The 21,849-nt window shown below is 49.6% G+C and overlaps 1 protein-coding gene across 4 annotated transcripts in view; it reads right to left on the reverse strand.

Moving 5' to 3' along the window:
- LOC309520447 (mothers against decapentaplegic homolog 4-like) overlaps window positions 1-18,494 on the reverse strand; it is a 36,375-nt gene extending 17,881 nt beyond the window's left edge. The window contains exons 1-2 of one of the 4 annotated variants that reach the window (XM_082202242.1): window positions 18,388-18,494; window positions 1,517-1,771 (exon numbers count right to left, since the gene is read on the reverse strand). In XM_082202242.1, the coding sequence (XP_082058368.1) occupies window positions 1,517-1,753 (237 nt within the window). In that variant the 5' untranslated portion in view covers window positions 1,754-1,771; window positions 18,388-18,494. Of the gene's footprint in view, window positions 1-1,516; window positions 1,772-7,804; window positions 7,837-11,196; window positions 12,011-18,387 lie in introns of those variants that run through there. The other 3 variants (XM_082202241.1, XM_082202244.1, XM_082202243.1) reach the window with 3 other exon arrangements.
- Between the last annotated feature and the right edge of the window lie 3,355 nt (window positions 18,495-21,849).

Raw genomic sequence — 21,849 nt, forward strand, 5'->3', positions numbered from 1 at the left:
TACTGTGTTTTCTGTCTTTTTGTTTTCTTCCCTCCTCCTCAACTGGTTATTGGCCGAAATAAATTAATGCAACCATTCAAATCACCATTACGTCACTTTAAACAGTCATGGCTTCCCCCACCCCATTAATTCTGGGAGCTGTAGCATGTTAAGGGTGCTGAGAGTGGTTCGGAGAACCCTTTTGCCCCTCGCACAGCTACAATTCCCAGAGGGTCCTGTGAAGAGGGGCTAAACCACTCTGGAAACTATAGCTCTGTGGGGAGAATAAGTGAGGCCTCCTTGCAACTCTCAGCATCCTTAACAAACTACAGTTCCCAGGATTCTTTGGGGAGGCTGGAACTTAGTTGAATACAACTGTACGGTGCATTTAGTGCGCCCCTGGGAACCTTAGTTTCTTAAGGGTGCTGGGAGTTGTCAGGAGATCCCTGCTCCCCTCAGAAAACCGCAGTTCCCAGAGTTCCCTGGGAAGAGGGACCAACTCTGGGAGTTGTAGTTTTGTGACAAGACCTGACAACAACTCCCAGCAACCTTAACAAACAACAGTTCCCAGAATCCTTTGGGGGGAAAGCCCTAAACGGCCTCAGCCCTGTATACCTGAAGGAGCATCTCCACCCCCATCATTCAGCCTGGACCCTGAGATCCGAGGGCCTTCTGGCGGTTCCCTCATTGCGAGAAGTGAGGCTACAGGGAACCAGACAGAGGGCCTTCTCGGTGGTGGCACCCGCCCTGTGGAACGCCCTCCCATCAGATGTCAAAGAGATAAATAATTACCTGACATTCAGAAGACATCTTAAGGCAGCCCTGTTCAGGGAAGTTTTTAATATGTAACGCTGTACTGTTTTTAACACTGATTGGGAGCCGCCCAGAGTGGCTGGGGAAACTCAGCCAGATGGGCGGGGTATAAATAATAAATTATTATTATTATTATTATTATTATTATTATTATTATTATTATTATTATTATTTAAACTGGTACCAAGAAGACAAAAACTTCAAGAAAGAATGGGGGGAATTTATAACTTACTTAGGAGACCGCTGTAAGCAGATGAAAACATTAGCAGGATTTTAATCGCACTTGCAATGTGACAGATAAGGTGGGTAATATGGATAGATATAAAACATAGACGAGGATATAATATGCAGCTGAAAATGTTGAAATTAGGACCCAGTGGCGGGATGAGGCGAAATCTCAAAATGCGGCTATGTATTTGGCATTGTTAAAAATCCAATTAAAAAAATAAATAATTTTTATTAGTTTTCATTTTGGAAAATGTGTGTTTACAGCGTTACGTAGTGTTCTTTGTTTAATTTCCATTTTTTGAAAAAAAAAAGTAATAAAAATTAATAATTAAAAAAATAAATAAAGTGGTATCATAGCGCTTTAAATGTGTCGTGTGAGTGTGGCCTCACTGGGGAGACGGTAATGCCTCTGGCTGAGTTGGTGGAGCGGTGGTGGCGCTGTGGTTCCCATGCGCCGGCTGTGGCACCCCGAGAAACCCCAGCGCCACGGGTTTACCTGCAGGCGGCCATCGAGGGTGCGCTGGATGGTGACGCACTTGCTGGGATGAGCGCCGTTGGTGGTGATGGCCGTGATGAGGGAGTCCAGCTCATCCTTCTTCTCCTTCAGCTTCTTAACCAGGCTCTCGATGGCCCGCTTGGCAAAGGACTCGTTCTCCCCGCCCTGCCGGTGGCACATCAGGCTGTGCACAATGCTCAGGCACGCATCGCTGCTGCTGGGCTGGCTCAGGGACATGGCGGGAGCAGCGTTGTTCTGGACGGGGGGGGGGGAGAAGCCAAGCAGACAGCCATCAGCCTCCCCCACACCAAATAATACAGTGGTGCCCCGCAAGATGAATGCCTGGCAAGATGGAAAACTCGCTAGACGAAAGAGTTTTCCGTTTTGGAGGTGCTTCGCAAAACGAATTTCCTATGGGCTTGCTTCACAAGACGACAATGTCTTGCGAGTTCCTGCTGGTTTTTTCCCCTCCCCCCTTTTTCTAAGCCGCTAAGCCGCTTATCAGCTGATCCGATCAGCAGATAAGACTCTAAAAGCCGCTAATAGCGCTAATCCGCTAATCCTTCAATGGGCTAATCCGCTAGACGAAGAGAATCACAGAACGGATTCTTTTCGTCTTGCAAGGCATAATAATAATAATAATAATAATAATAATAATAATAATAAGGAGATACATAATTCGTCAAGTTTCCCCAAAGAAGAAATTGATCTTTTAATGGAGTACCGCCTTTGGAACTCATCGCCTCTTGATATCAGGCAGGTCCCTTCCCTTCTTTTCCGCATCGGTTAAAAAGGTTTTCGTTTAGAAAAGCCTGCCCAGACTGGTGTGTGTTTTAATCTATTTCTAATTTCACTTTTTAAAAATCACTTTATTCATTTTATTTCAAAGAAGTTTGCTGGAGGGAGGAGACAAAGCAATGAAATCGTCAATAGGAAAAATGGACAGCAACAGCTTAAGACTTTTGAGAAGTTAAAATTACAGTAGACAAAAAAGAGAGAGATAATTTTATTAGAATCGTAGAACTGGAAGGGACCTTGAGGATCATCTAGTCTGACCCCACCGCAATGTAGCTGTCTCATACAGGAATCGAACCTGTGACCTTGGCATTATCAGTACCAAGCTCTACCTTGGATTTCTTTAATCTTTTTTCTTTTACAATTGAGCAGTGTCTAAATTTCACAAAATAAAATCAATAAACAAACAATGGCTTGTCCGAATCTTTCAAGCTATGGGACAGGAACACTTTATTCAAGAGCTGCTCAATGCTCCATGCAGTGTTTCAAAAAGCTGGCAGCCTCCAGACTCAAAACACCGTGTTGTGTTTTATTAGATTATAAACCTGAGGACAGAGATTGGGTTTCTTTTCTGTTTTTAGTGAACTTGTAAAATGCTCCGGGAGCCCCCCCTTTTTTTTGGCTGACGAAACTCTTTTAGTCAATAAACTTACAAAATTCTTTTAGTAAACAAACTTACAATAATAATTTTTTTCTTAAAAAACCAACCACAACCAGATTCAGGAAAACTGGTGGAAAGCATTGCTGAAGACAGAATTACCGTCTTTTTCGCTCCATAAGATGCACCTGACCATAAGGCGCGCCTAGTTTTTAGAGGGGGAATGCAAGAAAAAAAATACCGTATTTTTTGCTCTATAAGACTCACTTTTTCCCTCCTAAAAAGTAAGGCAAAATGTGTGTGCGTCTTATGGAGAGCATGCAGGCTGCACAGCTATCCCAGAAGCCAGAACAGCAAGAGGGATCACTGCTTTCACTGCACAGCGATCCCTCTTGTTGTTCTGGCTTCTGAGATTCAGAATATTTTTTTTCTTGTTTTCCACCTCCAAAAACTAGGCGCGTCTTGTGGTCTGGTGCGTCTTATAGAGCGAAAAATACGGTAATATTTAAAGGAAGCGCTGAGCAGAGCCTGTATGCATCCCCGGCTCTGCTCAGCGCTCCCTTTAAAGAGCTGCGTGGAGCATATGTGCGGTGCTTGCAGACCTTTCCCCGAGGAGGGAGAAGGGCAGCCTGTCACTGTCCCTCTTCGGGGAAAAGCCCCCAAGAGCCCCACACATACTCCGTGCGGCTCTTTAAAGGGAGCGCGGCTCTTGGGGGCTTTTGTGGGAGGTGGGGGAAGTGAGAGAGCCTGTGGAGGCTTCGCGCAGCGCAGCGCTCCCTCTAGAGCCAGCGTGGTGTAATGGTTAAGAGCTGTAGACTCGTAATCTGGGGAACCGGGTTTGCTTCCCTGCTCCTCCACATGCAGCTGCTGGGTGACCTTGGGCCAGTCACACTTCTCTGAAGTCTCTCAGCCCCACTCACCTCACAGAGTGTTTGTGGTGGGGGAGGAAGGGAAAGGAGAATGGTAGCCGCTTTGCAGTGGCGTAGCGTGGGGGGTGCAGGGGGGGGCCAGCCGCACTGGGCGCAACACCTGGGGGGCACGCTCGCACTCGCAGCTCTCTGCCCCTACCTGGCTCACTCACTCACTCTCTCTCACTGCAGTGCTGGCTGTGCGAATCCGATCCGAGCCGCCGGGTCGCCGCCCACTGTGGAGGGGGGGGTGCCAGGCGTGCGGTGCGGAGAGAGAGCGAGGGACTATCTGGGGGAGGGACAGTGCAGCGGCCGCCCAGCGCAGCGCTGATCGTGGGAGAGAACCACACCAGACCAGACCAGGCAGCAGCAAGAAGAAGCTGGCAGCGGCGGCAAGTTAGGGGTTAGGGGGCGCAAATTACTTGCCTTGCCCCGGGTGCAGACAACCCACGCTACGCCACTGCTGCTTTGAGACTCCTTCGGGTAGTGATAAAGCGGGATATCAAATCCAAACTCTTCTTCTTCTTCTAGCTGTTCTGGCTTTTGGATAGCCTCATGAAGCCTCCGTGGGGCACAGGGATGAAGGCTCCCCATGCCCTGCGGAGGCTTTGCATGGCTAAGCCAGAAGTTAGAACAGCTAGAGGGAGCGCTGCACAGCTCTCCCTCTTGCTGTTCTGGCTTCTGGGATAGCCTGCGAATCCTGCATTCGCTCCTTAAGACGCACACACATTTCCCCTTACTTTTTAGGAGTGCTTATAGAGCGAAAAATACGGTATCTAGTGAACAGAAGAAGAACAAGCCTTGTTGAAGCAGAACCAGCAAGGCTGCTTGAAGGATGGGTCCCGTCACACCAACCCGAGAGAGTTTTGAGAATGTCAGTAAGCTTATAGAGGTGGATCCAGTCATTATTGTGGGCTTAAAAAAAAAGAAATTTATTTTGATAAAGTCCTACACACCAAAGACTCCTGATTATTTGGGAACATGAGATGAGAGGACTGGTGGGTCAGCAACTGGAGAAGGAACAGAGAGAAGAAATACCGTATTTTTCGTCCCATAGGACGCTCCGTCCCATAGGACGCACCTAGTTTTTTTGGGGGGAAATAAAGGGAATTCCCCCCCTTTATTTCCCCCCCAAAAGCAGGTCGGGGAAACCGAACCAGGTCGAGGAACAGCGGGATGGCGGCGCTGCGCCTCCCTGCTGTCCCCCGATCTTGTGGGGCTGCCCGATGTCTGCCCGGCGCGAGGGGCGCTCTGCCCGCCGGGCGGCAGGCTGCTATCCGCAGCGTGGGGAGCCCTGCGGGGAACTCCTGCAAGGCTCCCCACGCTGCGGATGTCTGCCCGGCGCGGGGGGCGCTCTGCTTCAGGGCGCCCCTCGCGCCAGGCGGCAGGCTGCTATCCGCAGCTTAGACATCCCTGCGGGACCTCCCACAGGGCTGCCTAGGCTGCGGATGTGTTCCCGAAGCGCCGGGCACTCTGCTTTCAGGGCGCCCGACGCTCCGGGAAGCAGGCTGCTATCCGCAGCCTAGACAGCCCTGCGGGAACTCCCACAGGGCTTCCTAGGCTGCGGATGTCTTCCTGAAGCCTGGAGGGCGAGAGGGGTCGGTGCGCACCGACCCCTCTCGCTCTCCAAGCTTCAGCAAAAGCCTGCATTCGCCCCATAGGACGCACCCAGATTTCCCCTTCATTTTTGGAGGGGAAAAAGTGCGTCCTATAGGGCAAAAAATACGGTAAATGGACAGTGCTCCCAATGGAGAGATGTGGAAAGCAGAGTCCCACAAGACCTGATATTGGACCTGTTAAGGGTACTGGGAATTGTAGCCCTGCGAGGGGCGAGCTACAGATCCCAGGATTCTTTGGGCAAAGCCACATGCTTCAAATGTATGGTGTGTTTATGGGACCCTCAACAGTTCAGGGAAATGTTTTAGCACACACAAACAATTTCAAGCTGTTGGGGGGGGGGACCTGGCAAAACCTGACACAGTTCAAGGATTCTATAACACGGCTTTAAAAAATTCACGTGATTGTTTTTGTGTGTCAAGGGCAAGTATGAACTGGGAAGGGGGGGAATACAAAACAACCCCCTCCCAAATGATTCAAACTTATCTCCATTCCCTTGAGAACTAGAAATTTTCTCCTTTCTTTTTAATGAAAAGGGACGTCCTTTGGTGGATGAGCTCCGAGCTCAACACAAACACTTTGTCACAAATACTGATAACACACAGAGAGCGCAGGTTTTACGGCAAATGTGTTCCTGCAAGATGCAGTGACAGCAAAACGTTGGGATGGATAATTTGGAAGAGGATTAGGCAAATGAACGCAGGATAAAGCTACCAATGGCTATGCTCTAACACAGGGGTCAGCAAACTTTTTCAGCAGGGGGCCGAACCACCGTCCCTCAGACCCTGTGGGGGGCCGGACTATATGGGGGGGGGGGGAATGAACGAATTCCTATGCCCCACAAATAACCCAGAGATGCATTTTAAATAAAAGGACACCTTCTACCCATGTAAAAACACGCTGATTCCTGGACCGTCCGCAGGCCGGATTTAGAAGGCGATTGGGCCAGATCCTGTCCCTGGGCCTTAGTTTGCCTACCCATGCTCTAACTACACTGTCGGAGGCAGTATGCTGGAATCGCATGAGGGAAGCACGCTATTCAGCTTAGTCCTCGCTTGTGGGCTTCCCATTAAGATTTCTGGCTGGCCAATGCGAGAACAGATGGCCCTTGGGCCTGATCCAGCGGCTCTCGTGTTGTGATATTATCGCTCTCCGCTACCCACTGAGAGCTAGAAACTTACTCGATCCTTTTTACTGAAAGGGGGCATTCTTAGGATGCTCGTAAGATTATGCTCACATGATCACAGCGGTACCTCAGTTTCCAAATGTAATCCGTTCCAGGAGACCATTTGCGTTCCGAAACGTTCGAAAGCCAAAAACTCAGCACGGAAGCCTCAAAACAGAAAACTCAATACGGAAGCCACGTTTCATGTTCGACTTCTGAGGCGCGTTTGAAAACCAAAGCATTTGCTTCCGGGTTTGTGGCGTTCGAAAACCAAAACGTTTGTCAATGTTCGGAAACCGAGGTGCCGCTGTGTTTTATTATTATTATGCTCTGTAAAATGTGTTCTTAATGTGGTAAGATGCCCGGGGATCTTTTCATAGAGTCATAAAGTCACAGTTATAAGGGACCTTAAGGATCATTTCATCCAAACCCTCGCAGTGCAGGAATAAGCAACTGTCCCATATGTTTACCAGCTCCATCTGGTACGCAGGAGGAGACCCTACCTGCCCACAGACAGTCTCGCCAGAGTGGTGCATGCTCTGGTTATCTCCTGCTTGGACTACTGCAATGCGCTCTACGTGGGGCTACCTTTGAAGGTGACCCGGAAACTACAACTAATCCAGAACACGGCAGCTAGACTGGTGACTGGGAGCGGCCGCCGAGACCATATAACACCGGTCCTGAAAGACCTAAATTGGCTCCCAGTACGTTTCCAAGCACAATTCAAAGTGTTGGTACTGACTTTTAAGGCCCTAAATGGACTCGGTCCAGTATACCTGAAGGAGTGTCTCCACCCCCATCGTTCCGCCCAGACACTGAGGTCCAGCTCCGAGGGCCTTCAGGCGATTCCCTCGGAGTGAAAAGTGAAGCTACAGGGAACCAGGCAGAGGGCCTTCTCGGTGGTGGCACCCGCCCTGTGGAGTGCCCTCCCACCAGATGTCAAAGAGAAAAACAACTACCAGGCTTTTAGAAGACATCTGAAGGCAGCCCTGTTTAGGGAAGCTTTTAATGTTTAATAGACTATTGTATTTTAATATTCTGCTGAAAGCCGCCCAGAGTGGCTGGGGAAACCCTAAATTATCCTAAATTATTATTAGGATCAAACCTGCAACACTGAAGTTATCAGCACCGCGCTCTAACCAACTGAGCGCTATATAAATTGAAATCATCATCATAATATCTGAGCTGAATACCAGATTACTCACTGCAAACACTGATGCACTCAGCACTGGATTGGGGGGGGGGTGTCTCTTGAAGCATTTTGGGGGAAGTGCATGATGGGAAATTTATGCTAATAGGTGAAAGAGGGTGGTCATTGGTTTGCTTCAGAAAGAGAGGTCAACAGCTGGGAGTGGAAGCCACATGGGCCGTGAATAAACTGGGCTTCCCAGTCCAGGGACAGTCTACCTCTTAAGTTCCTGTCCTGGAGGGGGGGTATATAAACAGTAGGCTTCCTACAGGCATCCTGGAAAGAGAGACGAGTTAAGCCTGGAGAAGAGGAGTTTAAGGGGTGATATGATAGCCATGTTCAAATATATAAAAGGATGTCACATAGAGGAGGGAGAAAGGTTGTTTTCTGCTGCTCCAGAGAAACGGACACGGAGCAATGGATCCAAACTACAAGAAAGAAGATTCCACCTAAACATTAGGAAGAACTTCCTGACAGTAAGAGCTGTTTGACAGTGGAATTTGCTGCCAAGGAGTGTGGTGGAGTCTCCTACTTTGGAGGTCTTTAAGCAGAGGCTTGACAACCATATGTCAGGAGTGCTCTGATGGTGTTTCCTGCTTGGCAGGGGGTTGGACTCGATGGCCCTTGTGGTCTCTTCCAACTCTATGATTCTATGATTCTAAGCCGATCCAGCAGGGCTCTCCTTACAGAAATAGCCGTGGCTGTTGAGAATGAAGCCTCCCTAGTCTTACGCAGTCTACCTCCAAAGGCCAGGTACTAGGAAGAGAGAGCAGGGGTGAGCTGTTGCTTGTGAGCTTTGTGGCTTCTTCCTTTCAGAGTCAGGATATTGGGCTAGATGGGCATTTGACCTAACAAGGATCTTCTTAGGTTCTTAAGGACTGGAGCAGAGATTTGGGTCAGGGCTGGCAACGTTCCTATTTATGTATATCTCCCTCCCCTACTAAACACACACACAAACGGGGTCCCTTCAGAGTATAACAACTCAGGAAGAGGGCTGCATGTACTACACTTTACATAAGCATGTTTACGTTATGCAGATTTCCAGCAAAACCTCTGTTGCCTTGACCCAATTTATTATGCAAATGCTTTTACTACTTTCCAGGAATTATTCTGGAATTCATGGAGAGCAGAGATAAGGGGCCATGAGCAAGGCTCTGAAGTATCCGACTTCTAAAGCGGGACAGGGAACTCTCCAAATATTGCGGGACTCCAACTCCCATCGTGCAGCGCATCCAGCGGTCATGGATAATGGGAGTTGTAGTCGAGCAATGGCTGGAGAGCCACCGATTCTCTTCTAAAAGATGGGCACCTCATTTGGAAACTCCCTGAGGCTTTCTGAGATTGCACCCGCCTATCTTCTATCATTGCTTAGAACCATGAGAGCTAGTAAGTTTGCCCGGCTTAGAAAGGAAAGAAAGCAAAGGTTCTTTGGAACGTAACTGAGCAGCCTCGCTGGTCAAAAATATATCTAAGCCAGAAACGTACCTAAGTGAGACATAAGACAAAAATCTTTGGAAGAAGTGAGGTGGAAAAACAGTCACCACTGAGCCGGACAGAGCAATGGTCTGAGTCAGCATAAGGCGGATTCCTACATCCGCATTTAAACCAGGCCTTTATTAGAATTGTAGATTTGGGACCCCAAGGTTCATCTAGTCCAACCCCCTGCAATGTGCGGGTGGCGCTGTGGGTTAAACCACAGAGCCTAGGACTTGCCGATCAGAAGGTCGGCGGTTAGAATCCCCGCGACGGGGTGAGCTCCTGTTGCTCGGTCCCTGCTCCTGCCCACCTAGCAGTTCGAAAGCACGTCAAAGTGCAAGTAGATAAATAGGTACCACTCCAGCGGGAAGGTAAACGGCGTTTCCGTGCGCTGCTCTGGTTCGCCAGAAGCGGCTTAGTCATGCTGGCCACATGACCTGGAAGCTGTATGCCGGCTCCCTCGGCCAATAAAGCGAGATGAGCGCCGCAACCCCAGAGTCAGTCACGACTGGACCTAATGGTCAGGGGTCCCTTTACCTTTACAACATAGAATACATTTGACCATGAGGACTAGAAACTTAGCGTTACATTTAAGGGAAAGGCCACAAAGTCACTGGTTGAGAATATGCTTTGCACACACAGAAGATACCCAGAGTCTGAAGAGGCACTGCCAGTCCGAGCTGAACAGACCAACATTTTGACTTGGCGTAAGGCCACATTCGGGGAGGTGACCGTCCCCCACCTAATCCTGGAATAAAACAAGAATGGATGTAGCAGCAATAAAGGAACGTGCTTGTGCCAGGATGACGGGAGTCATGCGAGGGGAAAAGGATTCCTCCCTGTAACTTTGGAAGAAGGGACAGGGAGGCGTGACGCCCAGCCATCGCGGCAGAAAAACTGGAGACTGTGGGTGGGTCACGTGCAAGATTCCCTGCCCTTTAATAAGTTTCAGAAGAGAAGGATATTTATTCACCAGTCTGAGCTCCCTGGGGAAAGAGGAAAGGGGAAAAGAGCGACTAGAGGTTTCGTTTTGTTTTTGTCTTCCATGTTCTGGGTGGGCAGATAAAATAATATTGGGGTGCAGTGTTTATCCGACGCTGAGTAGACACACATTGAAATCAGCAGTTAAAAACTAGCTTGCTTTGTTTGACTGTGTCTGCTCAGGGCAGAAAGAGCATCAAACTCAACCCAGGGTTCTTTCGCTCAGAAGAGAAGTAGAGCCTAGTGTTAGAGGTGAGCAGAGGGAAGACTCGTGGTGGTGGGGGAGTGGAATGGGAGGTCCCGGACTCCTGGGTTCTTTCTCTCCCCACACTTTCTCTTTGGGCCCAAGCATGGGTCAAAGCTGGTGGGGATAATGTAGCCCAGTCAAACATATAAATGTCCCCCAAGCAGCACATCCAGGTACAGAGACTTAGAGGCGGGAATCAACTTGAAATGACACAGAAACACACAAAAACTGCCTTGCACTGAGTCAGATGGTTGGTCTATCTAGCTCAGTATTGTCAACACGGGCCGGCAGCAGCCCCCCGGGGCTTCGGCCAGGAGGGTGTGTGTGTGCATCTCTCCGGAGATGCCATCGTGAATCGAACCTGGCACCACCTGCGCACAAAGCCACCGCGCTGCAGCCTTTCCCCATAAACAATGCAAGGTTCTAGTCCTCATCGTTCTGAACAAAGCACAAACCCTCAGGCAGGGGCCTCTCCTCCCAGCCCTAGCTGGCGATGCCTGGGACCTTTCGCAGGCCAAGCAGATGAGCTGCCTCGGCCCCTCCCGGAGAAGTGGGGTGGGGGACAGGGAAAGGAGGGGCAGCGATCTGAAGCTGGAGGAGAGGAAACTCCGGACCCCGGTGCCCAGAAGTGGCGTGGAAAGGTTGGGGGGGGGGCAGCGATGCGGGAGACCCTCCTGCCAAATCAAACAGGGGGGGAAACTCACCGGCTATGGGCGATCCCTCTCCGGGGTGCACGGATGCTCTCCGCGGGGCTCAGGCATGCTCCCCTGGACGTGGCAGGCGGATTAAGCCCCCCTCGAAGGCGGCGGGACGCGCGTCGGCGGCGGCTGCTTTGGAGAGGAGCGCGCGCTCTCTTTGCGCTCCCTTCTCCAAATGGGAGCGAAAGACGGGGAAGGAGGCGGCGGCGAAGGCGCAGACTAAACACAGCCGAGCCAGACAATCGCCTGCCTGCTAGTCATGCTGTCAGCCGCAGCTTCGCCTCGGGGGGAGAGAGAGAAAGAGGGAGAGGGAGGGAGATGGGAAAAAGCAAAGAGCGAATTCTCCACGGGGTCAGGCTGAGCGCAGCCCCTGCCGCCCTCCCGCTTCCCCATCTCCCGCCTCTCTCTCAACCGAACGAGATATTTATTGACATTTTCCACCCCCGTCTTTCTTATCCCAGGAGATCACGCTTCCCTTCCCTGTTTGGTCCTTACAACAACTCTGGGAAGTAGGCTGGGGGGGGGGGAGCGCGCAGATGGCTGAGTGGGGAGGATTCGAACCCTGTACCTTGCCCATCTCTGTTCATTTTGATTTGCATACCGCCTTTCCAGATTACTGCGCGCGAGGCGGGTTTTCAAAGCCGGAGAAACAGCAAAACAGGCGGCAGAGATCACACACGCGCCTGATCACAATCTGATCCAATATGAAAATGTCATAATAAAGACATAACTTTGGAACAAACAGCTTCTATCCAAGAAAGCAATGTTCAGCAAGCCATTAGAATACAATAGTAAACAGCAAAACTGAAAATCAGAAATTGATAATTAAGCAAATCCAGTCTTAGCAATTGCAATAATTACTAAACTATAATCAATAAAAATAACAGCAATGCATAAAATGCATAAAATACAAGGACATATAAAACCATGTAAAAGGATCAAATTGAGAAACAAGGACACACAATTTTTTTTAAAAAAAAGATATCCCTGAATTCCCAGGCCCTTTAAACTGCCACACTGCACTTGAACCTGTAAGCCAGGGCTGAGGGTGGGAGAGGCTAAGGGGAAGTTGGCAGGGCAACAAATGCAAATTTCACCTTTGTATGGCAGGTGAGTTTCTACACCTGCGCCTACCTCTCTATCCTCTGTCCAGGGAACCAAAGGAGCATGTGGAGAGTTTGAGGACACATTCCGGTCATCCTCCTCCAAAAAACCTAGCATGAAGCAGGACCAGTGAAGGCCTGGGAAATGCCCCGAGGACCAGAGAAAGAAGTCTGGAGGGCCACATTCAATGCCCAGACCTGAGGCTCCCCACCCGTGCTTTATGCACCAGATCTTGCTTCCTTTCCCAATCGGGGCAACCATAGCTAGGATTACCCCTTTAGCCCTTCTTCTCTCTTCCAGAACTTAACAACAATAACTGAGCAGCTTCTATTCTTCGCTCTCCCCTGTAATAAAAAGGTAAAGGGACCCCTGACCATTAGGTCCAGTTGTGGCCGACTCTGGGGTTGCGGCGCTCATCTCGCTTTATTGGCCGAGGGAGCCGGTGTACAGCTTCCAGGTCATGTGGCCAGCATGACTAAGCCGCTTCTGGCGAACCAGAGCAGTGCACGGAAGCACTGTTTACCTTCCTGCTGGAGTGGTACCTATTTATCTACTTGCACTTTGACGTGCTTTCGAACTGCTAGGTGGGCAGGAGCAGGGACCGAGCAACGGGAGCTCACCCTGTCACAGGGATTCGAACTGCCGACCTTCTGATCAGCAAGTCCTAGGTTCTGTGGTTTAACCCACAGCGCCACCCGTGTCCCTCTCCCCTGTAATATCCCCTGGTTATTACCTCTCTCCTGAGACTTATAAAAGATCAGAGCAGTCTCTCCTTCCTCCCACCAATTCACAGGCCTTGGCTCCCCACACTGTCGTATCCCAGGTCGGGGGGGGGGGTAGAGTTGGGAACTGCGCCTGTTGAATTTCAGCCTGTTGGCATCAAAATCAGGCAGCAGGAACCTTGACTTGAGCCAGAAAGTCCCTATCAACATTTCCCAAAGTGTGTGCCAGGCGCAGACTAAAGTGTCAGACTGACTAAATGTGTAAATGTCTTTCATTAGGCACAAAAAACCCCAAAATACTAGCTGTGGAGGCACCTGTCCTCTGTATCTCAGGGTGATTCACTGCCCAAATTTTGCCTCCTTCATTTATTTAGTATCTTAAAAAAATTCCTTCCAGTAGCACCTTAAAGACCAACCAGGTTAGTTCTTGGTATGAGCTTTCGTGTGCATGCACACTTCTTCAGATAAGTGTGCATGCACACGAAAGCTCATACCAAGAACTAACTTAGTTGGTCTTTAAGGTGCTACTGGAAGGAATTTTTTTATTTTGACTATGGCAGACCAACATGGCTACCTACCTGTAACTGTTATTTAGTATCTGTTACCTTCTCTTTTTTTTTTGCTCACTCTTCCAAAAGAATGAAGGATTCTCCCCTGTCTTAACCTGCACAACAACCCTGCAAAGTACTGTAGTTCAGGCTGAGGGCTCTATCAAGGCTGCACCCGCCAGACTTTTGTGTACCCCACCAGACCCATCCAGCATTGCCAAAGTTCAGGGATGATGGGAGAAGAAGAAGAAGAAGAGTTTGGATTTGATATTCCGCTTTCTCACTACCTTAAGGAGTCTCAAAGCGGCTAACATTCTCCTTTCCCTTCCTCCCCCACGACAAACACTCTGTGAGGTGAGTGGGGCTGAGAGACTTCAGAGAAGTGTGACTGGCCCAAGGTCACCCAGCAGCTGCATGTGGAGGAGCGGGGAAGCGAACCCGGTTCACCAGATTACGAGTCCACTGCTCTTAACCACTACACCATGCTGGCTCTCTTTGTAATCCACAACCTCCGGAGGATAACCATTCACACTGATTACCCCAGGTCAACTGTTCTGGGGAGATGCGAGAGTCACAGGCAATTCAGATTTTAATTCAGAGAATAAGCATCCTTCTTTGGGGGGCGTTAGACGTTTAAGGGGAACACAGGAAAAGCCTGCTAGATCAGGCCAATGGCATCCTATGCTTACAGCGGCCACTGGGGAACCAGGATCTGACCACAAGAGCAACTCTTCCCCTCTGTGGGATTCCAAAGCATCACTGCCTCTGGCAGAGCCATTGATCATAGACATCATAAAACTGGAAGGGACCCTGAAGATCATCTGCATTGCAGGAATACGCAGCTGCCCCTTATGGGGATCGAACCTGCAACCTTTGCATTATTAGCACCATGCTCTAACCAGCTGAGCTATCCAGGCTGTTCAATAGCCCTGTCCTCCATGAATCTGTCCAATCCTCTTATAGAGCCATCAGAGTTGGTGGGGGGGGGGTTAGGGGAGAGGTAGTGCCTCTGATAAGGGACACGGGTGGCGCTGTGGGTTAAACCACAGAGCCTAGGACTTGCTGATCAGAAGGTCGGCAGTTTGAATCCCTGTGACGGGGTGAGCTCCCGTTGCTCGGTCCCAGCTCCTGCCAACCTAGCAGTTCGAAAGCACAAAAGTGCAAGTAGATAAATAGATACCACTCCAGCGGGAAGGTAAATGGCGTTTCCATGTGCTGCTCTGGTTTGCCAGAAGCGGCTTAGTCCTGCTGGCCGCATGACCCGGAAGCTGTACGCCGGCTCCCTCAGCCAATATAGCGCGATGAGTGCCACAACTCCAGAGTCGGCCACGACTGGACCTCATGGTCAGGGGTCCCTTTACTTTACTAGTGCCTCTGATAGGGGGGGGGGCACGCATGCTCCTGCTGGGGCAGTTTGTCCACCTTTGGTTCCCACCCCGCACTCAGCTCTCACCTGTGGCTCCCAGAAGCTCTTGGCATGCGATAGCACCCACATCCCAGGAAACAGCTTTGACTGGCCAGCTAAAGCAGATGAGGGGAGTCAATGGGTCTCAAACCCTAGGAGAGTTAGGGGCTTCCCCTGCATGCGAAAACAGGCTCTGGAGGACTGAGCGGACGAGACCAAGAGTGGGTCTCTTTTGGGACGAGAAGGCTGTAGAACATGGGTAGGCAAACTAAGGCCCGGGGGCCGGATCCAGCCCAATCGCCTTCTCAATCCAGCCCGCGGATGGTCCGGGAATCAGCGTGTTTTTACATGAGTAGAATGTGTCCTTTTATTTAAAATGCATCTCTGAGTTATTTGTGGGGCCTGCCTGGTGTTTTCACATGAGCAGAATGTGGTACCTCTGGATGCGAACGGGATCCGTTCTGGAGCCCTGTTCACATCCTGAAGCGAACGCAATCCGCACCTGCGAGGGTCGAGATTCACCACTTCTGCGCATGTGCGTGATGTCATTTTGAGCATATGCGCGAGCGGCGAAGCCCAGAAGTAACGCGCTCCGTAATGCCGCGGAGAGCAACCCGAAAACGCTCAACCCAAAGCTACTTCAGCCCGAGGTATGACTGTATTTAAAATGCATCTCTGGGTTATTTGCGGGGGATAGGGATTCATTCATTTCCCCCCCCAAAAAACAATATAGTATGGCCCCCGCACAAGGTCTGAGGGAAGTGGACTGGCCCCCTGCTGAAAAAGTTTGCTGACCCCTGATGTAGAAAGAAGTGAGGGGCAGATGGGGCTCATCCACCTGGGAAGGAAGGAAAACCTCTAGAAGAAGGAAAACTCTGATCCTAAACCTCTACCTTTGGGAGAAGAAAAGTCTTAGGAATAAATCCTTCACAAATCCAGAGTGGAGCCCCTAAGACGGTTGGACGGCGCCTTGTATTCCTCCTTCCAGCAACTTCTGCAGCCAAGCTGGTGTCAAATGTCTTGCCGTTTTCTTTTTGACTACATCAGTGAGGCTGAGAGGGGGGGTCTGTGCAGCCCAGGACCACCAGACACACGGCCGAGGCTTGTGCCCCAAAGAGGGCACTTTGGTGCTGGTTTGACTCCCCTCCATTATCTCTCAAGACAGACGGATGTCAACAAACAGAGTAGGTGGCCATCGCTGCCTCTAGTGGCCATGAGTTCCACAGTCTTAACTAAGCGCTGAATGTTTATCTGCCCTGAATCTTCCAACATTCAGCTTCACTGCACTTCCACGACTTCTGGTGTTATGAGGGATAAAAGCTTTCCTTTACTCGCTTCCTCCATGCCACGCATCGTTTTATAAACCGTGCCGCCTTTTCTCTAAACGAAAGAGTCCCAAACGTGGCAATCTTTCCTTATAAGGGAGAACACAGAGCGGGTGTTTTTTCTGAAAGGAGCATTTGCAAATGGGAAAAAAACAAACACCAGAATTCATGGGGCAGAGATGGAAATATTGCGTGAGGGGCAGGTGTGGGAACGCAAATCCTCCCTCCATATAACACATTCTTGTTGTGCATTGCTGTGTCTCAGCAAGCTGATTTCCGAGCAAACTCTGGGAAAATCCTTGGCGGTTCCACAGACACAACAACAGGAGGAGAGAAATTAATCTCTTGCGAGCCTGGGACACTATAAGATAGCAGACACAATGTTTTCACACCCTATAAACCCTTCTCCCTTCCAAGAGAATAATAAAAAAGTCCCACAAACTACACATCTGTTGATTATGGTTATGCTTTGTCTCTGCCAGAGGCAGCAACAAATCCAAGTTTCTGGAAAAACACAGGAGGGAGGGAAAAGTGAATAGAAAGGTTTTCCCCCTCCCTCTCTTATAACACTGAACATCCAATGAAGGTGAAGGTTCAGGTAAGGTAAAAAAGGTAAAGGACCCCTGGACCGTTAAGTCCAGTCAAAGGCAACTATTAGGTTCCGGCACTCATCTCGCTTTCAGGACGAGGGAGCTGGCGTTTGTCCACAGACAGCTTTCCGGGTCATGTGGCCAGAGGGGACTAAACCGCTTCTGGTGCAGCGGAACACCGTGACGGAAACCAGATAGCACGGAAACGCCTTTTACCTTCCCGCTGCAGCGGTACCTATTTATCTACTTGCACTGGTGTGCTTTTGAACTGCTAGGTTGGCAGGAGCTGGGACAGAGCAACGGGAGCTCACCCCATCACGGGGATTCAAACCACTGACCTTCTGATCGGCAAACCCAAGAGGCTCAGTGGTTTAGGCCACAGCGCCACCCACAGATAAGGACCAGCCGCCTGAGAAACAGTTTCTATTCAAATGCGATTTTGGTTTTAAACGCAGTGTAAGGTAGTTTCTATGGCAGTATATTGTATTTAATTATGGGGTGTCAGAGTTTTTAGGGGGCTAACCGGGCTGGGAAAGCTGGCTTGTTGGTTTGTGAATATCTGGTGTAGATTTTCGGTTTCCTGTATGGGACAATCAGTGGCGTAGCGTGGGGGGTGCAGGGGGGGCGGCCGCACCGGGCGCAACATCTGGGGGTTAGGGTTAGGGGGCGCAAATCCACGGGTTAGGGGGCGCAAATTACTTGCCTTGCCCCGGGTGCTGACAACCCACGCTACGCCACTGGGGACAATGACAATAAAGATTATCGTATCGTATAAAAGAAAAGCCCTTCTTCTCTCTCGCAGAGCAGCTAAACTGTGGAACTCTCTCCTACAAGGTGTACTGATGGCCACCAGCCTTGTGTGACTTTAAAAGAGCATTAGACAAATGCATGGGAAACAAGGCTTTCGGTGTCTACTGACCCTGATGACTATGCTGTCTGCTTCCACTGTCGGAGGCAGTGATGTGCCTCTGAATATTAGCTACTAGAAACCGCAAGAGGCAAGAGCTGCTCTTGTGTTCAGGTTCTGCTTGCAGCTTCCCATTGGGGCGCATGGCTGGCCACCAGGAGAACAGGATCATGGACTAGATGGGCTGCTGGTCTGATCCAGTAGCCAGGGTGTTTTAATGCTCTTGTGGAACCTCCAGCGCCAGGGCCAGTCTACCTGATTCCTGGGTTCTTACGGGCATCTGGACACTGTGAGGACAGGATGCTGGACTAGATAGGCTGCTGGTTTGATCCAGAAGGGATCTTCTTATGTTCTTACGGGCTCTGGTGATGGTGCTGGGTGCAGGGGAAGGGAATTGGGGAGGGAAGTTATAGTTCAGATCTGATTTTCTTTAGACAACCAGTTGACAGTAGTCGGGCGAGCCAGCTATTCCTGGACCTGGGGAGAGGTGTGCGCATCAGTTGCGGGGTGCAAAGAAATCATATAAGGGGTGGATAATAAAATAATATGCAGGGGGAGGAAAAATGGAAGCCGTTGGGAATGAGCTAGGTACTCACCCCATAGGCGCTGGTTGGTCCCTCCTGCTCAGCAACCCACCCGCCTTCCCAACACTTGGAAAAACAAAATCAGCCCCTCCGCTTTGCAACTTGTTCACAACAATAACATAAAGAACAGCCTTTGGGAACGTGTGGAAGCACACCAAGGCCGGCAGCCAATGGGAAGCGTCGGCACAGGCAGCCGCCAAGATTCCGGCCAATAGGCGCCTCGGGACCATCAAAGCTTGGGGAGGGGGGGGGAAGCGGGGCGTGGCCAGCCCGTTCCATGAAAGGCAATATATACGTTCGGCGGACTCGAAAGGGAGCAAAAGCTTTTGTTTTGGGCTGTACCACTTTCTTCAGTAGAAAGGGGGGGGGGGTTATTTTAGGCTTTGCGAGCTCTGCAGCTGATGCAAATATATATGCAATATCTGGCTTCTCAGCTCAAGAAACTGGCTTGAGACTTATTCTACCGACAGAGCAACATGTAAATGTCATGAAGTAGAAAATAAACCCTGAACCACACGCACCATTTTACATGTGAACTGCTAAATGAAAATCCCTGGTGTGGGCAGAAAGAGAATTTTCTCTTAGTTCTGGAAACAAGGCAAGACATATGTGCTGGTAGTTCAGGTCAGGTCAAGTGACAGGTTTTTGAAGGTGTTTTCTCTGGAGGCTAGCAAGGCTGCAAGCGATGGGCATTGTTGTTGTTGTTTAGTCGTGCCCGACTCTTCGTGACCCCATGGACCAGAGCACACCAGGCACTCCTGTCTTCCACTGCCTCCCGCAGTTTGGTCAAACTCATGCTAGTAGCTTCGAGAACACTGTCCAACCATCTCGTCCTCTGCAGTGGCGTAGCGTGGGTTGTCAGCACCCAGGGCAAGGCAAGTAATTTGCGCCCCCTAACCCGTGGATTTGCGCCCCCTAACCCTAACCCCCAGATGTTGCGCCTGGTACGGCCGGCCCCCCCTGCACCCCCCACGCTACGCCACTGGTCCTCTGTCGTCCCCTTCTCCTTGTGCCCTCCATTTTTCCCAACATCAGGGTCTTTTCCAGGGAGTCTTCTCTTCTCATGAGGTGGCCAAAGTACTGGAGCCTCAGCTTCAGGATCTGTCCTTCCAGTGAGCACTCAGGGCTGATTTCTTTCAGAATGGAGAGGTTTGGTCTTCTTGCAGTCCATGGGACTCCCCAGCACCAGAATTCAAAAGCATCAATTCTTCGGCAAAGCTACCAGTCCTGAATGATCAAGGGGTGTGTGTGTTTAGTACCATCTACATCAGGGCTTCCCAAACTTGGGTCTCCAGCTGTTTTTGGACTACAACTCCCATCATCCCTAGCTAGCAGGATCAGTGGTCAGGGATGATGGGAACTGTAGTCCAAAAACAGCTGGAGACCCAAGTTTGGGAAACACTGGTCTACACAGTCAGTGGAATTCATACAGGTGTATTTTCCCACCAGTCCTACCTGGAGATTGAACCTGGGCCCTTCTACATGCAAAAGCAGATGCTCTACCACTGAGCTACTTCCCCTACTTTGCTGCATCAGTAACACTCCTTGCTCAACACCTCTATAGATGCTACCAAAATAAAAACATGAATGCATTTTTGCATGACAAGCACCAAAGTGGCTAGGCAATTTTTTTTTAGCATTAATGGGGTATTCTTCCACATTTCCAGAGGGCATCAAATACCATCACCTCTGCAAACATCTCACAGCTCCAGCTAGTTCTGAACAAGATTCCCCATGGATCAGATATTTAAAGCCAGCTGCTAACAGCAGTGTCCCCACACATAATCACAGGCTTGCACCGCATTGCATAACCACTCGTCTCTTACCTGTGTCCCATCATAAGCTGCACTCTTTTCATTCATACCCTCAAAGCTCCTTCAAATTTAATGGTGGATGGAAAACAAAGGCTTTGGGAAAACAGAGGTGTGTAACTAAGCAGAGTGGCTGGTAAAGAACTTTCCTGCGATCCCTTTGCTGGTATCAACAGGCAAAGAAATATTTGAACAGCTTGCATTTTTGCTAGAGGGGGTACCACTGACTCCAAATATGAAATACTGAAATCTTTGTTTCACATTCTGTGTTCGGCAAGTTTCGAAACTCCAGAGATTGACCATTATTATAGTTTTGGATGAATTTCCGGAGGGGTAAGTGTGTTAAGGGACTATTTGTTTTTCTGCAATCACTCAAGGATCTTGTCGCATCAACTTTTATGGATTGGGTCCACAGACGCACCTAACAAAAGTAGACTTGAGTCCAGAAGAAATCTGTTAAATTGTTTGTTTTTGGTAGTCTGGAGAGAAGGAGGTGGCTTGTTTCTAAATGCGACATATGCACAAATCCATCCATTTCTACATCTTTTCCTCCCTGCTTCAGACACTAGAAACAAGCTGGGAGACAGATACTTAAATTGCAAAGCAATGCTCATCTCTATGCTTAGAGACCCAGAGCCAAGGTTGTTTCAGAGATGGTGAAAGGTAAAGGACCTCTGGATGGTTAAGTCCAGTTAAAGGTGACTATGGGGTTGTGGCACTCATTTCGCTTTCAGGCCGAGGGAGCCGACATTCGTCCACACACAAGCTTTCCGAGTCATGTGGCCAGCATGACTAAACCGCTTCTTGTGCAACAGGACACTGTGACGGAAACCAGAGCGCATGGAAACACTGTTTACTTTCCGGTCGCAGTGGCGCCTATTTATCTGCTTGCACTGGCGTGCTTTCGAACTGCTAGGTTGGCAGGAGCTGGGACAGAGCAACGGGAGCTCACCCCGTTGTGGGGATTCGAACCGCCGACCTTCCTGCGGCTGCTCTTAATGTTGTGGAGTTTCCTCCAAAGAGAGATTAAATTGGCTGTGCTTGTTATCCCTCCGTTTAGACAGGCCTCTAGAAGCTCGTGCAGACAAAGTTGATCACTGGGCTGCAAATTTTATTTTAGTGGCTGGTTTTCAATATGTTGTAATGTATATTCATTATTGTTTTAACTAGTGTGTTTTTATCACGGTGGTAGTTCTAGTTACGAACTTAATTTGTTCTGGAGGTTCGTTCTTAACCTGAAACTGTTAACTAGAGGCGTGCTTTCACTAATGGGGCCTCTTGCTGCTGCTGTGCCGCTGGCACATGATTTCCGTTCTTATCCTGGGACAAAGTTCTTAACTCTTCCAGGTTAGTGGAGTTTGTAACCTGAAGTGTTTGTAACTCGAGGTACTACTGCATTCTGTATTATTCTGTATTTGTAATTGGTGTATGTTAAATGCAGCAAGCCTCCTTGAATCCCAACTTGGGAGAAAAGTGGGATACGAATATGTAAAATGAAATACCATATTTTTTGCTCTATAAGAGTCACTTTTTCCCTCCTAAAAAGTAAGGGGAAATGTGTGCGCGTCTTATGGAGCGAATGCAGGCTGCGCAGCTATCCCAGAAGCCGGAACAGCAAGAGGGATTGCTGCTTTCACTGCATAGTGATCCCTCTTGCTGTTCT

Source organism: Podarcis vaucheri, assembly GCF_965113315.1.
Source record: "Podarcis vaucheri genome assembly, chromosome: 16".
Classification (NCBI taxonomy): Eukaryota; Metazoa; Chordata; class Lepidosauria; order Squamata; family Lacertidae; genus Podarcis; species Podarcis vaucheri.